The sequence below is a fragment of the Heptranchias perlo genome, chromosome X, assembly GCF_035084215.1.
Source record: "Heptranchias perlo isolate sHepPer1 chromosome X, sHepPer1.hap1, whole genome shotgun sequence".
NCBI classification, from domain to species: Eukaryota; Metazoa; Chordata; class Chondrichthyes; order Hexanchiformes; family Hexanchidae; genus Heptranchias; species Heptranchias perlo.
Window position 1 is genome coordinate 9870607 of NC_090370.1, and position 22390 is coordinate 9892996.

The following is a 22390-nucleotide window of genomic DNA, read 5'->3' on the forward strand; positions in this document are numbered from 1 at the left end:
CCCTTCTGATCTGTTTGTATTAGGTTTGTTAATGCTCAGTTTAGAGCCCACTAAATTCCATTCTTCACACATCGTGCTAATTTTGCTACATGAAATGAGCGTTACAGCTGAGGCCAGTTCTCACATCTTAGGACTCCAAAGGAAACTGCAGCAGTTTCACACAGTTCATGCAGACAGAAATTTCATTACAACGGGCATTGCCACTATCCCAAAATCCCATTTATACTCCCATCTCATCACTACCTTTAAGGACACCCCAATTTAAAAATAATTAAATGTAACAGCACTTGTTTTTTTACACAAATATTTCTTACAATACTAGTATTTATCTCACGCATTTGGAAAGTAACAGTGTCTTATTGATGACCAAACATTAATCACTGCTTTATCTTGGGGGGGTCATGAAATAAGTTCCACTGTTAAACAATTAGAAGTACAACTACATTGTTGACTGTTATTAATAGTACATCAGTAGAAAGGCAAATGGTATGTTGGCCTTTATTGCAAGGGAGTTGGAGTATGAGAGTAAGGAAGTCTTACTACAATAGTACAGGACTTTGGTGAGACCTCACCTGGAGTACTGTGTACAGTTTTGGTCTCCTTACCTAAGGAAGGATATACTTGCCTTGGAGGCGGTCCAATGAAGGTTCACTACATTGATTCCTGAGATGAGAGGGTTGTCCTATGAGGAGAGATTGAGTAGAATGGGCCTATATTCTCTGGAGTTTAGAAGAATGAGAGGTGATCTCATTGAAATGTATAAAATTCTGAGGGGGCTTGGCAGGGTAGATTCTGAGAGGTTGTTTCCCCAGGCTGGAGAGTCTAGAACTAGGGGGCATAGTCTCAGGATAAGGGGTCGGCCATTTAGGACTGAGATGAGGAGGAATTTCTTCATAGAATCATAGAATCATAGAAGTTTACAACATGGAAACAGGCCCTTCGGCCCAACATGTCCATGTCGCCCAGTTTATACCACTAAGCTAGTCCCAATTGCCTGCACTTGGCCCATATCCCTCTATACCCATCTTACCCATGTAACTGTCCAAATGCTTTTTAAAAGACAAAATTGTACCCGCCTCTACTACTGCCTCTGGCAGCTCGTTCCAGACACTCACCACCCTTTGAGTGAAAAAATTGCCCCTCTGGACCCTTTTGTATCTCTCCCCTCTCACCTTAAATCTATGCCCCCTCGTCATAGACTCCCCTACCTTTGGGAAAAGATTTTGACTATTATTTTATAGACTTCTATAAGATCACCCCTAAACCTCCTACTCTCCAGGGAAAAAAGTCTCAGTCTATCCAACCTCTCCCTATAAGTCAAACCATCAAGTCCCGGTAGCATCCTAGTAAATCTTTTCTGCACTCTTTCTAGTTTAATAATATCCTTTCTATAATAGGGTGACCAGAACTGTACACAGTATTCCAAGTGTGGCCTTACGAATGTCTTGTACAACTTCAACAAGACATCCCAACTCCTGTATTCAATGTTCTGACCAATGAAACCAAGCATGCTGAATGCCTTCTTCACCACCCTATCCACCTGTGACTCCACTTTCAAGGAGCTATGAACCTGTACTCCCAGATCTCTTTGTTCTATAACTCCACCCAACGCCCTACCATTAACGGAGTAGGTCCTGGCCCGATTCGATCTACCAAAATGCATCACCTCACATTTATCTAAATTAAACTCCATCTGCCATTCATTGACCCACTGGCCCAATTTATCAAGATTCCGTTGCAATCCTAGATAACCTTCTTCACTGTCCACAATGCCACCAATCTTGGTGTCATCTGCAAAATTACTAACCTTACTAACCTTCACTCAGGGGGTTGTGAATCTTTGGAATTCCCTACCCCAGAGGACTGTGGATGCTCAGTCATTGAGTATATTCAAGGCTGAGGTCGATAGATTTTTGGACTCTAAGGGAATCAAGGCATCTGGAGATCGGGCAGGAAAGTGGAGTTGAGGTCGAAGATCAGCCATGATCTTGATGGATGGCGGAACAGGCTCGAGGGGCCGTATGGCCTGCTCCTGCTCCTATTTCTTATGTTCTTAACATAGAATTACATAGAGTCCACGGCACAGAAACAGGCCATTCGGCCCAACAGGTCCATGCTGGTGTTTATGCTCCACATGAGCCTCCTCCCTCCCTTCTTCATCTAACCCTATCAACATATCCTTCTATTTCTTTCCCCCTCATGTGTTTATCTAGCCTCACTTTAAATGCATCTATGCTATTAGCCTCAACCACTTCATGTGGTAGCGAGTACCTTACATTACAGGACAATGGAGGGCTAACCAAGTATATTAATGCACTTAACTGTAGCCAGTGAAATGACCTTGCACTGTAATTACACAGCTCAGATGACAAGTCTCAAATTTTACTGTTTGAAACTAACAAAGAACTTAAAATGCAGGAAATTGTAAAACAAAGTTTTAAACATAAAACTCACAAGATATTTGAACACACATATATATGTACCCGCACACATACATGCATATACATATACACAAATACATACATATACACATATATACACAAACATATATTTTTAAAATCCAGAAGTGATGACAGTCCTTTAACCCTCTCAAATACATTATTTAAATATAATGCATTTCCCTATCACAGATTTACTGCATAGCTTTACACTCTCATAAAATACAGATATTCTTTTTAAACTTACTTTTTTTTAAAAATAGGTTTTTTTCTTCTCCGCCCAGCGTACATTTTTTCTCTCAATTATCTTTCACTGATGATAGAATGTTAAGTCCTTCGCAATTTTTTAAAAAAAGTTATATTTCTCAACTAATGTCAAAGTGCAGAAAGCGAAGAATGAAGAAAGATGAGAGCGACTGTCGTTACGAGCTCTGTGGGTATTCCTGGGGACGGGTCAAGTGATTCTGCAGGCAGGTGTTTCGTATCCGATCCAGATTTTATCCACGCTGCCCGTTTCCAGGTTCCACTGAACAGAGAGACATTGATGTGACTCCCTGCCAGGCGGCGCTCTGACACCGTGTTTCCCATTTGAAGGTGCATCATCAGAAACGTTCTTCGGCAGATTTTTTTCGACAGCGTTTATATACGAAAAAATTCCACTTTATTGGTATTTACATTACTTCATTTGAATTATTGGCCAATTCGATGTTTTTCAGTGTAAAAAACACATTTGAATTATCAGGACTTGACTGTATTTGTTAATGTTATAGGCTTTCCTTACAGACTCCAGGTTTTATGCAAATATTTGTTTTTATGTCAGTAAAATACTTGAGTCCATTGTACAATGAATTGAGTCTCTCATTCTTTGCTCAGTCGTACCTGCAATGAGAGGTTGCCTTCCTCTTTCTTATATAGTTGGCTCATGGACCCTTTTTTTAAAAACAAAAAAAAAATCTTTGATCATCAGATGAGGGAAGTGCTGGGGGAATGAAATGCTTTGTACTTTTGGCCCCCAGTATTAACATCAAGCACTCGCTGATCTGTTACAACACAGATCAAATGCAGAATAGATCTCACTCCCCCCACCACAATAGTTTGCCTGACATTGGAAACTCATTGGGTGGGGGGGCCTTTGTGAGTTATGTATGTTTAAAAAAAATCATAAAACTGTTCTGTAAAGATGGGTATATGTTTTTGCTATGCACAGTGCATTGTTACAAGTTTGAGTCTTACCCGAGATATTCTCTTGGGTACAGTGGTGTTTGTCACTCCCATAAGCAGTCTGAACATCTTAAGTTTGGGAGTGTGCCAGTACTGGGCAATATCTAACTATATGATAATATAACTAGGGGGTGTAACAATAAGACCCCATTGTGATCTGAACTGGATATTTGTGTCTTTCTCATGTGCCCCTCCTTATCTTTTCGAAGATGAACTGAGAAAATACCTGGTATGACAAGACCAGGTGTAAATATAAGATAGTCACTAATAAATCCAACAGGGAATTCAGGAGAAACTTCTTTACCCAGCGGAAAAGGCTTGAGGGCCCAAATGGCCTATTCCTGTTCCTATGTTGTTCTATGCTCCCAGGGAATGGTTAGAATGTGGAGCTTGCTACCACAAGGAATAGTTGAGACGACTAGCATTTAAGAGGAAGCTAGATAAACACATGAGAGAAGAAAGGAATATGTTGATAGGGTTAGATGAAGAAGGGTGGGAAGAGGCTCATGTGGAGCATAAACACCAGCATGGACCTGTTGGGCTGAATGGCCTATTTCTGTGCTGTAAACTCTATATAATTCTTTGTAAATTTTGACACCGAGCCACATAAGGAGATATTAGGACAGGTGACCAAAAGTTTGGTCAAAGAGGTAGGTTTTAAGCAGTGTCTTAAAGGAGGAGAAAGAGAGGTGGAGAGGTTTAGGGAGGGAATTCCAGAGCTTAGGGCCTAGGCAGCTGAAGGCACGGCCACCAATGATGGAGCGATTAAAATCGGGGATGCGCAAGAGGCACGAATTGGAGGAGTGCAGAGATCTCGAAGGGTTGTAGGGCTGGAGGAGGTTACAGAGATAGGGAGGGGCGAGGCCATGGAGGGATTTGAAAACAAGGATGAGAATTTTAAAATCGAGGCGTTGCTGGACCGGGAGCCAATGTAGGTCAGTGAGCACAGGGGGTGATGGGTGAACGGGACTTGGTGCGAGTTAGGATACGGGCAGCAGAGTTTTGGATGAGTTCAAGTTTATGGAGGGTGGAAGATGGGGCGCCGGCCAGGGGAATATCGGAATAATCAAGTCTGGAGATAACAAAGGCATGGATGAGGGTTTCAGCAGCAGATGAGCTGAGGCAGGGGCGGAGACGGGCAATGTTATCGAGGTGGAAGTAGGCGGCCTTGGTGATGGAGCGGACATGTAATCGGAAGCTCATCTCAGAGTCAAATAGGACGCCAAGGTTGCGAACGGTTCAGCCTCAGACAGTGGCCAGGGAGAGGGGTGGAGTCGGTGGCTAGGGAACAGAGTTTATGGCGGGGAGCAAAGACAGTGGCTTCGGTCTTCCCAATATTTAGTTGGGAGAAAATTTTTGCTCATCCAGTACTGAATGTTGGACAAGCAGCATGACAAATCAGAGGCAGTGGAGGGGTTGAGAGAGGTTTTGGTGAGGGAGAGCTGGGTGCCGTCAGCGTACATGTGGAACCTGATGATGTGTTTTCAGATGATGTCGCCAAGGGGTAGCATGTAGATGAAAAATAGGAGGGGGCCAAGGATAGATCCTTGGGGGACTCCAGAGGTTACGGTGCAGGATTCCCAGCTGCAGGTTGAATCTGGGCTGCAGCCACTCTCATCTGCTGAATGTCTCAGTGAATGCTTTCTCTGAACTTGGAAAGCCACTGGGAAAATCAGCAATAGCTGAAGAAAAGAAGGGATTTCTCTGTGGCTGTTGGGACTCCAACATCTGTCCAGGCCAACTGGAAAATTGACTTTGATTTTTCCAAGCTGGATTTATGGTTGTCCATAAAGGGAAATAGGATGGGTAGAATTCTGGGGACTCAAAAGACATGAGAAGCTCCAGTGCATCCTGGATTGAGATTTGCTTGCAACGACAGGCATAGCCAGTCAGGTTACATCTGGACTGAATGCATTTCTTCTTTGTTCTTCTCTTGCCCTTCCTCACTAATTCAAAAGACCCCACTGGGCTTGGATTCCGATCTGTGTCAGCTTGTGCAACCAGGCCTGCAGCAACAGAGCAACATCCAGATGACACTCTCATTGGAGGGGAAAGTGATCACCATACTAAGCTCCTACGCTGCTGGGCAGGATCAGCCAGTATGCAGTTCATCTCTGCATCATAGATGCCCTCTTTTGCCATGTGCTTGCACACGTCAAGTCCAACAGTGGCATGCAGTACCAGCTTGAGAGGCAGACCCCGTTTTTCCAGTTCTGCGGCATTCCCCGCGGGAGTACAGAGCATCATTGAATGAATTCACGTTGCCAATTGTGCACCTCCATGTAGTGTCTTTTTAATCAACAGAAATGGCTACTGCTCCTGCTCCATCAATGTGCAGATGGTATGCAACCATCAGCACTGAGTTGTGCAAGTTAATGCTTCATTTCCAAGTAGTGCTCACGATGCACACATCTCGAGGGAAATCAATCATTCCCCAATGGCTTGAAAGGGATGACGGAACGCACAGTTGGGTCCTGGGAGAGTTTGATCTGCTTGTGATTTCACCACCAGCCACCTACTTGTATGTGCGACAGACCCAGATGGTGCTGCCAAAGTACCAGAAAAATAGCGTGTCCTATTCCAGTTATGGGGGCTTGCATGCTTTGGAGTACTTCACCTCTCACTTGCATAGAGGCAGATGCTGCAGGAGAGACTTACAGCAAATTGAGAACCACCTTTCAGTTCCTTTGCTTCTGCATGCTGCTGTTGGGAGGCCAAGTCCTGGCAGCAGGCACTGATCACTGAGCGTAGACAGAAGTACAGGGTCTCTTAATCCCTCCTTTGTGCTTCAAGCTGACCTTTAACCTATCTCGGAGTGTGAGTCTCAACACCTCGGGATCATTAGTGGAAGCATTCCTTAGAGATGCTCTAATTGTGCCAGCTTGCTGTGTGCCTGAGGTGTCTCTTGCAGATGCCACTGATGCTGAATGCTGCTCTTGGGCAGGCCGCAAGCAGAGGATACTTGCCGCAAAGCAATGCCAAACTAGGTGGTAGAACCCTCAATCTATCGTTACCCAGACCAGCGTGCTTCGTCTTGTACAATTCGGCAAGTGGTTTGTTCACCAATTCAAGCTCGTGAGTAATCCTGTTTCATTGGTGATCCTGTGAGATCTGAATGAGAAGGTGCTCTACACAGCAACAATCAGCATTTCTTCACCCACCACCTCTGCCAGTGCCTTTTCCATGATCAGTGACTCACCCTGTTTTGCCTCGTCAAAGTCATTAATACCCTCTGGAGTGCATGTGTCTGAGCTGGCAGCTCCTGATGTGGATAACAGAGTGCTGAGGTGTGTGTCACAGTCCTGCAGTGGCACCTGGCCCCTCCTGGGCTTACGGTCTTTCTGTAAAAATAGAAGATGACACAGGATGAGTGCACAAGTATTGTTATATATAATTAGGCCAGATTGTGCTGTAGTAGGGCATCAAATGGTGTCTGCCGTTAGTTAGACTTGCCCCTGCAACCCTTCAGCTCAAACATTTTTGAGCACATAGTTGCTGAAAGTGCGAGCTGATAACGGTGCAGCGAGGGGAAATGGGGCATTTGGGAACCTGAGTGAACAGTGCAAGGAACTGGGTGTCTCCTTAACCAGTCCGATTGAAGGATTGGGAAATAAACAGCGGAAGAATTGAGAAGGAGGGTAAATTAAAAGGGGTGATTTCAATGGCAAATCAGGACAGCAACTTTTAGATAGCCACATTTAACCGCTCATCTGCCCCTCGCCTGAAGTTGCTGTACCATTTACGCATAAATAATGGAGAGCCTCAGCGTTATTTTGACTGCAAAATCTGGCCCTATGTGTCTGAGCTGGTGTGGATAACAGAGTATGGATGACAATGTGTGTCACAGTCCTACAGTGGTACCTGGCCCCTCCTGGGCTTGTGGCCTCTCTGTGAAAATAGATGACACAGGATGCGTGCACAAGTATTATTAAATATATTGTTGCTGGAATGACAGAATCATATTCTGCTGAATTATGTTTCACAGTGCAGTACAAACGCAACTTTGAAAATGATGAAAGTAAAAATCATGGCCCGCAGTGGATATATGTAATTACCGTTGTACAAGCCAAGACCATAAACTGCAGCTTGCACATGGCCTTGCTTGTACAGCCTCCCAGCCGATGATCTCTATGTTGGCCTCCTCAAGGAAGGTAAGGAACTTTATGTGTTGCACCCTAGCCCCAGTTCTGCACACTATACATTGTTTGAAATGAAATTTTGCAGAGAAGGGAAGACTGCACACAAATGTATATATTGCTAGGCATAGTAAAATGAAACGTAAAATATCTTGCTGATTGAAACTGGAAAAGCAGAGTAAGTATTTTTCCTATTGCCAGTTAGATCTGTGCATTAGGATATTTAATCAATGTGTTCCACTTCCAGCAAGTTACTGGATAAATTTTGGTAAACAATATTTTTCTGTGAAGTTATTCAGGCAATCACGGCCGACACTTGCAACCTCCTCGATTTCTACCAATGTCAGATGATTGGTTTTCATATTCATATATAGAGGAATGTAAGATAATTGTCAGTCATACCCATATATAGCACTAAGATAAATGATAGACATACCAATATACAACAGTGTGAAGATGAAGAGAATTTGCATTTATATTGCGCCTTTCATGACCTCAGGATGTCCCAAAGCATTTTGCAGCCAAAGAATTATATTTGAAGTGTAGTCACTGTTGTTTTGTAGGTAAATGCAGCAGCCATATTGCGCACAGCAAGGTCCCACAAACAGCAATGAAATAGATGACCAGTTAATTTGTTTTGGTGCTGTTGGTTGAGGGATAAATAATGACCAGGACACTGGAAACTCTCTTTGAATCGTGCCATGGGATTTTTTACATCAACGTGCAGAGGCAGATGGGACCTCGGTTTAACATCTCATTGGAAAGACGGCACCTCCGAAAGTGCAGCGTTCCCTCAGTACTGCACTGAAGTGTCAGCCTAGATTGTCTGCTCAAGTCTCTGAAGTGGGGCTTGAACCCACGACTTTCCAACTCAGATAATTGATGAGCAGATCCATATACAACAACATGACGTAATTGAGAGTGATGTCCATTGCTTACCTTGACACTTTTCTTCAAACTAGACACCTTCGCCCGCACATCCCTCCAAGCACGGTGGGTGGTAGATACAGTGTTTACCTCCTGCCCTAATCGCTCAGCTTTAGCCTCTTGTTTATTAGCAAGCTGCCCTTCAAAACCACGCAGGCCAATTTACCATTCCCTCACACGATCAACAATAACCTATAGCGTCGTAGGAGATGAGCAGCTTTTTGGAATCATTTGCACCCTCCAGGAGAGCTTCAATTTGCGCACTCCACAGTTGGTTGGTATGCTGAGCATTATTTATAGTGTTTACGTGCCTATTAGGACGCTTAATGGACAATTGGCCAACACTATTGCAAGTGCATTCTGACTGCTCATTTGCGCACAAGTTGTAACGTACCCAGCCTTCAAGAAAGTGCACCAAGTAAAGTCACACGTCATGAGTGTGCTAAGAGAAAGTGACAAAAGTTACGGCCATTTACCCCACGATCAGTGCACCAGGAATAAATTAAACTCCGCTGTTTGTTCATGGGCCTTGCCTAGGGTTGCCAACTCTCTAGGATTGTCCTGGATTCTCCAGCAATTAAAGATTAATCGCCTGGACACTGCTGGGAGCAACCCGGGAAAAAAAATCATAGGGGCATTAAAAAAAATTCAGTTGCTTTTTGAACACTTTTGTTTATTAGCTATAAGAATATTGAGGATGGGAAAAAATAGGCTGTTTGACCAGGCGAGGCAGGAGGTCATGTGACAAAACCTCCAGTAATATGTCCAACCGAGTTGGCAACCCTAGCCTTGCCTAATGGATGCGCTGGACAAAACAATGAGAGCATGTCTGCCTTCGAGATTTATCACAAGCAATGTTGAGTCCAAATAAATTCACAGCCACGTTGCCTGCTATTGATTGACATGGCATCACAATTCACACCTTTCTGCCTATTTTGGAGAGGGAAAAATGTTTTAAAAATGGTTAGGTTTTGTGTGCCACTGAATATTCCAATTTCTTATTGCTGTTTTGGAACCCTTTTGCAGTTCATCCCTAAAACACTGCTCAACTCTTCATCTGTACCAAAGGGCACACTTTACCCCTTTTCTTAAAAAAAGATATTTCCCCTAGATGAATAAAAAGTTAATTTAAGTGGATTAAAAAAAACTCACTACATAGCAAGAAGCTTTTCTAAAATATTTTTACAGTGCTGATCTGTTCTCTTTTCCAATCTGATATTTCCTGAATTTACATTATTTTCTGTGGGACTTAGTATTTTAGTTGCTTTGGGTGGGAGTCTGTTATGTTGAAAACGAGTACTTGGGACTATTTACATAAATATAAAATAATAAACCCAATCGGGAATTCATGAGAAACTTCTTTACCCGAAGAGTGGTAAGAATGTGGAACTCGTTACCACAAGGAGTAGTTGAGGCGTCTAGCATCAATGCATTTAAGGGGAAGCTAGATAAGTACATGAGGGAGAGAGGAATAGAAGCATATGTTGATAGGGGTAGATGAAGAGGGGAGGAAGGAGGTTAGTGTGGAGCATAAATACCAGCATAGACCAGTTGGGCCGAATGGCCTGTTTCTGTGCCGTAGACTCTATGTACTATTGGTAACAGTCAACAATGCAGATAAACTGAAATATCAATGCAAGAGGGTTCCTATCATCGTGTACCTTTGCATCACCACACATCAGAAGTAAATCATTAACCTAGAGTTAAAAGTGCAGGTATGATATCCATCCAACTGGTCACCTATAATACGCATATGGATATATTTGCCTCTGTTTGCTGTTTTCAATGAGTGTCAAGTGTTACTCCCTCCAGAAACCAAAGAGGAGAGGATAAGATACACTTGGTACTGGGATCACACTGTAGATGGTGAAAAAAGCAGGAGGTGATCTGACAGATGCAGAGGCTAATGGTGAGGAACAGGAAACGGGGCAGACGCGATTAAGGGACCTTCTTGACCACAGAGGAGAGAAAAGTTTGGAGGAAAAGGAGCATCCGTCAGAAGCTCTGCTGCAGCCTATTAAATCCATTAGTTCGCTCTGGTGAAAGAGCTCCACTAAAACATTAACCTATCTTTCCTATTTTCAGATACTGGTAGACCTGATATACATTTCCAGTATTCATTGTTTATAATGAAGGGTTATTGGGAGGCAGGGATATCCCAGCTCCCATACAGCAAGTAAAACAGCCCCATTAAAACAGAACTGCTGGGCCTATAGGTTTTTTTCCCTCTTCCAGTGGAAAAGGGCTTGAGCCCCCCCTACCTCCCGCACTCTGCAACTGCCCACAGTAACATGACTGAAATCAAGAGATCTCCTTGCCACAGGCCCCTGTCCCATCATGATGTGGTGTAGTGCATCAAAGCATGAAAGTGGACCTTGACCTTTGCAGTTTTCCTCTACATTGTATTTTAACGACGAGTCTTATGCCAACCATTTAGTACAGACAACAAATGGATGTGAACCATTAACTTTTACACAGTGTGTAGCCGACAGATTCTCACGCCATCCTGGGGCAGCTCATCAAAGGAGCACTGAACGAAAAGCAAGATTATGAAGCAATGGCACAATGTACCAATGCCAATGGAGTGGCAGATGCCCAGGATTGGGCCACTTGCCTGCTCTCCCAGGAAGGAATGGTGTGTGGCATGAGGTGGGGGATGGGGGATGGGGGGTGTTGGCAGCAGGGGGAGGGGGAGGAATAAAAACACCTCCCACAAAATTAAAACATTATTTAGAAGAAATCGTATGCTATTGACTTTTCTCAAGACTTTCTTGACACGTGTTCTGCTGAGAAATAAAATAGGACACAAACCCCCAGAAACATTTAGAAAAAGCAGTTAAACCTTTTTTTTATTATGGTAAAAGTAAATAATTTGCGCACACATATATAAAATGAACAATACACAGTCAGTCAACATAGTTCACCATTGATTTCACTCATGATAAAACCAGGAAAACTTTGATATGCCTGTAGCAACCATGACTTGTGATTTAAAAAAAAAACGATTAATTTTGCCTTGTCATATCCATATCACGGAACCATAGACATTTATAGCACAGAACGAGGCCGTTCGGCCCATCGTGTCCATGCCGGCTCTTTGCTAGAGCAGTCTAAAACTAATCCCACCGCCCCGTTTTATCCCCAAAGCCCTGTAGCTTCCTTTGCTTCAAATGTTTATCCACTCTCCCCTTAAACGATCCAATGATCCACTAAGGGCACATATGATTTCAGCACTGCGCTTAATGCTGTTCAGATACAGGGCTCGATGTGAGTGGGGACAAATATATTTTCCTCCATTACTCCCCAACGATGAAATACCTTGGTCCCAACAGTACTCCATCTTTCTCTGCACCAACATAACCTGGCAGCTCGGTCAACTCTTGGCGAACTGACTGGAAGGTTTAGATTCCTACATCCAATCGAACAGTTGGAAGCAAAAAAAAAAAAACAGTCGCCTGGTTGGACCGTTTGAACTTTAAAAAGGGGAGGTCTGCTGCTCCCAGGTTAAACTGTTAAAGGGGTCTGACAGCCCAAGTGAGAATTGCTGAAGCTCAGGGGAGTTTGAGTGACGAGGCAGCCATGGTGATTAGGCAGACTTTTTGTCCTAGTATTGTCTGCTGTGTATTATCCTTTGCACAATAAATAGCTATTGCAAATGGAACAGTTAATCAAAACAGAGACAGAAAGTTTAAACACTGGCAATTACGGCGAATGACGTCATCATACCATTAAAATTCCCCTCTCCTTGTATTTTAACGGAACAGTTAACCTGTTTATTTTACACAGGTTAATGCTTCTGTATGTTAAAATAGCAGAGAGGAGAATGTAATACAGACAGGTGGAGCATTCGTGTGATGACATCACTCAGCAATTTCCAGGAGACATAGAACATGCTTATAATGGGAGGTGAAGGGTCACCATAGCCAATATACACCTGCTGCACTGGGAAACCATAATCAGACATTAACCCATTCTTAACAAAAGCAAAAGTCTAAACAAACAGCAACAAGAATAGTCTTACATTCTCTATATGAGAAAGCTCAGAAACATAAAATCATTATTACATGGAACTGTACAAGTGCCACATTTATCAACATTACTAGTCAATTCATCTTAATTACACCATTACATGCCTGTTTCTCTTAAGTGGGCAACATTGCGAAGTCCTGTCATTACTAGATTAACTGGCCTGTGACAGTTCTGTGATTAATTTGGATTTATGTGGGGAAAAAAAGTTTTGAGAAAGAGTTTTTGACTTCATTGCAAATACAGACACAAGCGTTCTGTAACCTGAATTTTTTCTCGTCAGCTGACACTCGACCATAATAAGCAAATTCCCATCTTTTACACCACAGAATGCCACCAGTGCTGTATCAATATTGCTGGAGGGGGGGAGGGGCGGACTGGTGTGGTAGTTAGCAACAGCCAAACATTAAATGGAGAAGGCTAACTGATTCAAAACAAGATGGCTGTGTATACTCTACTAAGATAAATAACTGGGTGTCCAAAGCTGGAACATACTCCCAGCACGTGGAGGCGGTCACTCTGGCTGCCTGCCTCTCCTCCACGGTCTTGTCCGCATTCGGGTGTCCCTGGAGAAGGAGCGCGCGGTGTCCGCAGGTACACTTGAGGCCTTCCGCGACCGGTGGGCATCGCAGGGACTGGAGGGCATTGTGGACATTAGGTGTAATATTATTTCATTTTATACGTTTCCTTTGTTTTGTGGTTTAGTTCCTTATTAGTTGTGCCCCTCTAAAAAGGGGCACTTCTGTTTGGTTTTTGTTAGATGACAGTAGGGCAACCCAATTTATTTTATAAAGGCACACTCTCAGCACATGGCACGGTTTTCACCTGCTTTTCTGGATCACATGCAGTCTCGCTGTGGTCAGCGCCATCTTGAAGCGTCTTTCTCATCTTCCCCCAACAAACCATCCTCCCCTCCCGCAAGGTTCTCCCATGATTCCTCGCGCCCCTTCGATTCTGTGCTTGGTTGCAGGCACTTGAATTTTGGCGCCCAAACGGTGGTTACTGAAGGAGGTTGCACAGGAGGGAGACATCCGTATCTGGCTGAGACTTGCTGCAGTGTCATCTGCTGCTGGAGGAATTGGAAGACTTTACGGAACAAGCATTTTTTGTTGTTGCTTTAACCGCTACTCTTTGCTGCATTATGTGAATGAGGCAAGAGTGAAAGAAGAAAATGTAATTCTGCAAAATGCTGGAGACCTTTTTTTTAAAAAAAAAACTATTCTTTTTTCCTTTGCGCTTCTGTGCTGCTTTCCCTTTGGGAAATATTGCTTTTAAACGGCATTTAATGATTTTTTTTTTAAACATGTATCTCGGCAATTATTCAATACTTGAAAATGCACCCTGCCCATCGCCTCACCGCCATCCAGTTTCCGCCGAGTTTCGGATTGGGCAGGAAGTGGAAACTTTATTGCATTTGCTGAAGAATATGGGAAGAGAGCAGCAGGTTAGAAATTCCAGTTCTGGGAGCAATGCGTCAGGAGAAGGGGATTCTGATGTAAGTACAGCGAATTAAGGAAGAAAGCTGCTGGTCATGGTCACCGCAAGCAATAAAGTCTAGGAGAAAGTCTGAAGGCTTGGGTTTGGGCGCACCATGAACAACTGTTATGATTCGGCAGAAGATAAAGGCCATGACAAAAGAGATGAATTTTGGAGATGTCAATGGTGGCCGTGTGCTACAAGCCCAAGAGATGAAACGCGGGCGATCACAGACAGAGAAAAGCTGCTTTCAGAAGTATTCATCACTTCCAGCAGAAATGGTTTGGATGAACAAGGAATTTATGCAAGCTTGGATTGACAATCGCAGACGTGGTCTGGCACATTGCTTAGTGTGCGTGCTACTTTTCTCATCGTGGGCTCCATCTGAAAGCGTACGTGGTTATGATTCCCACCTCACGAAGAAGCTTCCATCCTTTAAGATATTTCTGTTGACTGTTCCTTTAAATAATTCTACGATTGCATTGGCAAGTTGGACAACCAAAGGTGGGCATCCATTTACTTCTACTGCCAGCTTAAGGCGGGCAAATTGCCAATGGATTGTCGATGCATGGGCAAGAGTTAAACCATCTGCAGAGTACAGCGGATTACGCAGAACTGAAGTCTACGGATGAAGATGAAACTAGAGATGACATAGAGAACAGTGGTCTCAATGACCAACAGGTCTTGCAAAGTCTTCTCAGGGGCAGCAACCTTGGGTGGGCACTTGAATTAATGGCTTTCATTTCCTACAAAGCTTTCTCGTTTGACAATTATTCACAGTTGATATACAAAACAAACTACCACCCAAATATTTTCCGCTATCTCATTCTCATGCTGATGCTTGCGATCAGGTTGGCAAAGAACAGAAAATTTCTCAAGAAAGGTTGCATTTGTAAAAGCCACCCGTGTACTGCTACACCAGCCGCTTCGAGATTCAAAAAACAGCTCATATACGCCGCATACTATAGACATCGAAGTATTGTAGCAGCATGCGCCAGCTGAAATGAATCCACTGAAAGAAGATGCAGCACGAGATTAACATTTTTATTGCACAGGTAAATCCATATTTAACAAGAATTCACGCCCTCCATTCTCCTGAGCGTGCTGATTGATGCTGGGGTTACTGTTCCACAGGTGCTGGTTATCCTCTGCTACCTTGCCCAATTGGTCATTCTTCACAGCCGAGTCTAGATAATAAGTACCAGTGGGGTATTCGCCCATGGGGACTTCATAGCTGAGACCAATCCTGTCCTCGCCCGACATCCACAGATGGACACTTTCCAGCAGGGGCGATCGGGAGCAGCAACCCCAGGCTGATTATTACTCTCTTGCTTTCTAGCCAAGAGACACCGAGGCAAATTTAGCCCCTTATTGCCATCCCGAGTGAGATCAGCTAACACAGCACAGATTGAACCTGGCTCCGTACCATACTGGGCAGGGCATTTACCAACTGAACCAGAAGGGCAGCTATCGTTAACAAGAATGTTGAATCATTTTTATAACCATCTTTTTTTAAAAAAATCAGATTCGTCCATTCCAATCAAATGGAAAAGTTGCTGCCTCCATCAATGTCGTGCATAACAATATAGCACTCAACAACATCAGATGGTGCTGAAATCTTATGTACATAAAACATCTCATTAAAGAACTAGCTTAACTAAGCTTAGTTCCAGACAGCATTCTGTGTCCTCCAAAGTCTCTAGGGAACTGCCTTGCAAAATACAATTTGCTAAAGATTTCCAGTGTGACAGACACACAGTACCGTAACAAATAAACCTACAATTTATTTCTTTAAACCGAAGGTAATATTTTCCTTCATTTAAAGCCCATATTTCATCCCTGTGTGAAGAATGGAACAGCCCAGACCACTGTCAACGTCAAAGACAATTCATCTTATTAGGGACAAAATGACAATCAATTGGACAGAACAGTTAAACAATTACAGGAATTCATTCTTATTGGTGCTGATACTCAGGTGGATTTCCCCACTGAGATACAAGGTTATTAACTCAAGCGAAGATCTCGTAGAATGTGGACTCACAGTTGCCACATTTCATGATAACAAAAGTTTCATTATATCAGGAGTCCATAGTCGACACTATAAATACACACCTATGAAAGGCGTTTCATTCTAACATTATAGAGAGTTTTCGTTGTTCTGTACCCAAGTGTAAAATTTTCCATTGACGACCCAGTGCTCCGTGCATCTATGTCAAAATATCAAGAATGTCCTTCAGCCCACTTGACCCCTCCTTCCAAACATGCACAATAATACCCTGAGCCATCAGAGTGAGAGCACGTAGTTTCACACTGCCCATTCCCCAATCTCAGGCAAGAACGTCAGCTTGAAACCAGGACAGGCCTTCCCCAATAGGCAGAGAGGAGAATGGGGAGGCCAGGTCTACCAGGGCTTCATTCACCTAGATACTTCCTGGTGACCAGTTAATGAGCAGCATTCTCAAGAGGCCTGGGAGGAGGGTCATTGCTTATCCTCACATTCAGAGGCTAGTGTGTGGAGAGGGAAAAGGAAGAAAACATTGAACTTTTAGAAATGGCTGGGGGAAAATTGTAAGTTACAAAGAAAATGTATAATTTTCTGTGGAAGCAGCATTATGCAGTTAAGAGAAACAGATTGTCAAATATTGATTAGTCAATAATATAAGATCATAACCTCTTTATTTACCAAATTGTCCACTGAGTCTGAAACCACAGTGTGTGTCATTGGAGTATAAAGTCTGAGTATTGGTACGAGAATAGACAAAAGGTCCATTTTGAGGTTAACAGCAGGGTTTTTTCCTTGTGTCCAAATACAACAAGGTTAGAGTAGCTCAATTTATTCAGAAAGGACTGTGAATGAAGAGTCTCTTTATCTCCATTCACAGTCCAATTAGAAATGTTTCAAAATCACTTCGAGATACCAGGTTTGGAAAAGAACACAACAGAGTCTGAATACTTACACACTTACTGCTTCATAGATCATACATAGTAGGAGACATTTTGGAAAGTGGCAAAATAATGAAATGTCTGTAAAAAGACCTCCTACTATCATAGTTTCAAAAGGATTCTCAAAACAGTATCTTTGTCAATTTTTTTACGTTCAAAAATGTTTTCACGCTTAATGCCTTCAACTCAATCAATCAATGTCCATCAATAGCCCCTTTGGCTGTTTGGATCCAGTTCAGCAAGGGACAAATCACCAGTCATGATCAAAAGATTAAGCACTGATATGGTGAGGCCTTGTGGTGATTCAGAACTCTCTCTCTCTATGCCCGTACTCTCTTCCCCGCTCTCCCAGCTATTTCTCTCTTCCCTCTTCATCTCTTTCTTTCTCCCTAACCTTTCCTTCTCTCTGCCCATATCTTGCCATCTCTCTTTCTTTCCAGTCTCTCTCCAAAATTTCACTAATCTAATTATGTTTTATGAAGTACAAGTGAAAAATATCTCTTCAAAAAAAAACGTATTAATTCATTCTTTATCCAGATCCAATTTATCAATACCCCTTCACGCATAATTGCTTTTTAATTTACATTTTAAATCCTCTGGATCTCACTGAATTGTGTAACCATTTACAAGAGAGATGGACCTGTTTCTGACTGGGGCGGAGATCACCTCGTACAAGAGATAGGTCCTGCACAACATTAATCAGGGCCAGAGAGTCTCCTGGACTGGTTTCAATCACCTAAGGGGGTCGGATGGGAACGTTACAGATTTTTTTTACCCCTAATTGGCCTGTGTTTTTAATCTGGTTTTTCTCCTCTACCGCGAGATCACATGGTTTTGGGTGGGGTGGGGAGTTTACATATTGTGACGCACAAGGTATCACATTTGTGTGGGACAGGCCGGATGGACCAAAGGGTCTTTTCTTGTCCGTCATTGATCATATGTTCATGAGATAGTGGAGTGCACACTAGGACAAAAGTTGGTAGCTTACTCACACCTGGACTTGTGCGGGATTCGTAGCCATAGCACTATTTGAGAGCAGGACAAGCTGTGTTCGGCATGAATTTACTTCTCGGGTAGGTACATTAGCCTTATGCTTGCAGCACAGTTCCTGTTATGATACACACAGGATATCCCCACACATCGCACGTGTGTTGCTGTCAGCTTTCACTCAGTGTGCACTACAGGTGTTAATGGGCACCTGTTTGAAAATCCTTCCAAAACTGGTAGAACAACTTTCTTTAAACTTAGAGAAGAGTAAAAGTGCAAGCCGGTATTACTTTGAAATAGTGGATCCAAGTTTTCCTTTTCATTTTTGTTTTCGACAGAGAATTGTGCTTTCTCTGCAAGAGCTCCTCTTATAGGCCTTTCAGCACACTGCACCAATGTCGCAGACACAAGGGTCTTTGCAATGCAAGACAATTTATGACAACCGCAAAACAAAACATTGCTGTAATTCTCAAAGACTTTACAATGCTGAAGAACCTCCTAAAACACAGCTCCATCATTAAGTTCTTTTGAAATATTGGTCCAGAAAGTTATCCCAATTTTCTTCTGCCAGTCACAAGATGCAACTTACCATTCTGTGTATAAAACCAGCAGATTAAATAACCAGGAGTATTCAAGAGATGGGTTTCCTACTTTAAAGAAGGGCTCTCCTCCAGAATGCCATCCACTGAAACAAAAACTTGATGACAATCTTCCTTTAAGGGTGGAATCACAAATCTGGCTTCAATCATGTTGTATTGCTATGGTTACCTCCCAGCCCAGCCACTTCCGGTCACTATAGGCCACCAAAGATGTTGACGACTATTCACAGCATTCACTTTGGCTAATTTAAGCCACCGTTTGAGAAAATCTTCTGAAGGAAAAGCTAAAAGCCACCTCTCTGATAATGTTCCGATTTGCCAGAGGAGTCTTCGATAGTTGCCAAGCAGACATTGGGGTCTGAAGTTTATGGCTGGAGCAAAGACAGCGCCAGATCCTTTCACAGGAAGCCTGATGGTCCATCACTGTGCAGAGCCATTTCCAAAGATAGGGGTACCATCCATCGTGGGGTGAAAGCCTAGAACGCCATTGGGATCTTCTTTCATCTACAAAAAGGAAAAGAAAATTGGACAGACGTTGTCAGAGCCTCTGTTATACTCAGCCCCCAACCTTCCCCACTCCCTCTTTGAAAGATTACTTCGTGTCCACTGTCAGAAAAGTGATTGGAATTCAGTCACAAATGAATGTCTGCAATCTGTCACTTTTTTTCCTCATGGAGAGTCAAAGGTTTTGTAAACTGCAGGCTTATATATACAGGCCACTTTGTACGTCCTCTGTGATTTCAGCTGCTATGCACCAGAGGAATAAATGAATCCTACCCACCTTCAGGTTTTACATGGACCAGCAAAATCATCTGCCATTTGCAGAGTGCCCATGGCGAACTCGGGAGTCAGCCCTTCTGTACATTTTTTGTCCCCACCGTACCAATTTCCTCCCCTCCCCTCCTGAAGGATTCGACCCCTTGTGTGGGGGCATGATTCCACAGGTGTCAGTGGCCCTCTGGTACCTCAGTCCAGTGGCCATTCTTCCCGTGTGATCTTTAACAGCACTCTATATGTATGTTTTCTTTAAAAAATATAAGTCTGTGCAGTTTCTCGATGGAGCACACAGATCAGATATGGGCAAAGCCAAATCTCACCTGTCCTTACATTTTGATCTCTTTTCTTCTCCACAGTTTCTAGTCGCTCGCCATTAAGAAAATATTCCACTTTGTCTTTCTCAGATCCAAAGTGGATGACTTCACACTTCCCCATATTGAACTCCATTTGCCATAATTTTACCCACGCACTTAATCTGTCTATGTCCCTTTGTAACTTCCAGCTCCCATCGACACAACTTAGTGTGTCTCCTAACTTGGATATACAACTCTCCATTCCGTCATCCAAGTCATTGAAAAGCCAAGGCCCCAGTACAGATCCCTGGGGGACACCACTTGTCACATTGTGCCAATCAGAGTACTAACCCTTTATCCCTTCTCTCTCTCTCTCTCTCTCCTACCTCCTAACCAAATTTCACAGCGAAGAAAACTGTGGCTCCCTCTCTTCCCCTTCTGCCAAATAGAAAGTCATGGGACTAGAAATACTGGGGTTGTTGTTAACTCAAGGGCAGAAGCACGGCCTAGAGAGTGGCCAAGCCCATCCAGGAGCGGCAACAGAGAGGCCCAGAAGATTTTAATGGCCAGGACTCGTCAGCACGCTGCTGGCCGACTTCCCAACAGCCTGGAGGTCGTCGAGAAACGACTGCCCGGCCGTTAAAATCTGGCAATAGGAGGCCACCGCCAGGGACCAGAGACAACGTTCCCCGGTACTAAAATAAGTAGACAGGAGGGGGGGTCCAACAGGGATCACAGTCGGGGTCGAGGGAAGGAAGCCCAGAGCAGGGGAGGTGGAAGGTTTCTTTGTGGGTCCTGGAGAAGCACTGCTGCTCCTCCTGGCCCCACAAGGGAACTGACTTTTTTTTCAAAATTTACCTTTCTGGGCCTCTTCTCGCTCCCGATCTACTTCCCAACACGTTTGGCCTGGCAGAGAAGCCACCACTGGTCTCCCGCTAAGGCCTCAGGTTAACATTGCAGTCAGGCTTCGAACAACATCATCAGGAGCCCAATCTACATACTTAAAGAAGGATCCCGCTGGCTTTGGGTGGGTGTCCTTGCTGCCTTCAATTTAAAACTGCAGTCAGCCAGATGAGGGCAGGAAGTGGGTAAGTCCCCCCCACTCCAATTTAACTGCCACCTGCCTGGTTTCCGCTGGTGGGGGGGGACGGGTTGGGAGTTAAAATTCCCCTCACTGTGTTGTACTGGATCTATTCCTTCTGAACATAATCTCAGAAGAACTGAATGAGCTCACTGCATGCTGATTTGAATACTGCAGAATCAGAGTGGAAATTCTTGGGAATGGGTTAAGTTTTATCCTTTCGCACCTGGAGCCCGAGTTTTAAATCCAGTCCAGGCTGCGAGGATGCAGAGTGCAATGAGTTTGGCCAGTCTCAAGTAGGCCAGAGGCCACAGTGTAAACCTGCCCATAAATGAGACAGTAATTGTCAGTTATAACTCAGAAAGACCATTAGGATGTAGTCTGGGCAACTGAGTGATCACACTGATGCAGCAGTGAGGTTAGGCGTTATTGAAGGCAGGGTAGAGAGAGCCTTTTCAGCTGGCAGTGCCATAACCGACTTGGGATGCTCGATGCAGACAATGGGTGCAAGGAAAGAAAGCATTCCATTTCCAGAAGGAACAGCCGTCAACCTAATGAGCACAAAATAACACCTCGAAACTCAACAAGGTACGTGTAGAAGTTATAAGTTGTGTCGCTGACATTGTGCACTGAACTCAGCTTGCAGACTAGAAGCAGAAATTTGTACTTGAAAGGTCCCATTACCGACTTTGATTCCTCATGGAGCACTGATGTAATCAAATACCTTTGAGAAAGGGAATCCGTGATATCATTAGCTGAATAAAACTGCAATCCACCCGCATTACCTTAGCATTCTTTAATTTCCCCCATTGATTTCTGGCTCAATTCTCATTCTGTTGTCAGCTCCTGTAACTCATGTCCCATCTGGTGCTGCATGTCCTTGAAGACTTATTTTTCTCGCTCTCTTTCTCACAGTTGGCTGTCTGAATTACCCCCTGTCTAAAATGGGCATCGAGAATGTCAAAACTCATCAGCCCATTCCTGTGGAGTAACTGATGGTTCTTGGCATGCAAGTTGTCTAGTTTGCATGTGTATATACAAAATGTTTTTTATACATCAATCAATGTTTCCACGTCAAATCCTTGTCTTGCCCATTTCAGTTCCCCTTTCTCTTCAACTCAGATCTTCTTCGAGTGACTTCGAAGATGGAGACTGGGCAGTCAAACTGGCCACAATTATTAGAATTAACTCTACCTTGATTCCATCTGAAGCTCAACTGAAATCTCGGTAAGAACACTTGGTAAAAATAACTGCTGTGATAATCCTTCCAAGTTTGTCATAATGGCATTGGATCTTAGCTTTCGACACACTAAGCAGGAGGATCTGATACTAGATTCCAAAGTGGTCTTGAGCCCACAGAAATCCCTCCTCCAGATCAATGTCCGCCAGCGTGGGCTAAATTTAAACCTGCTCCAGATCCAAAAGCACATGGTTTTATCATTCTGTCAGTCATTCATTTTTTGGCAATCACTACTTTTAAAAAAAA

At 43.5% G+C, this 22390-nt stretch overlaps 1 protein-coding gene across 1 annotated transcript in view; it reads right to left on the reverse strand.

Annotated features, from left to right (window-relative positions):
* Positions 1–11717: 11717 nt before the first annotated feature.
* Positions 11718–22390, reverse strand: part of LOC137306891 (aryl hydrocarbon receptor-like) — a 45339-nt gene continuing 34666 nt past the window's right edge. The window contains exon 10 of the mRNA XM_067976279.1: positions 11718–19257. Coding sequence (XP_067832380.1) covers positions 19174–19257 — 84 coding nt within the window. The 3' untranslated portion in view covers positions 11718–19173. The remainder of the gene's footprint in view (positions 19258–22390) is intronic.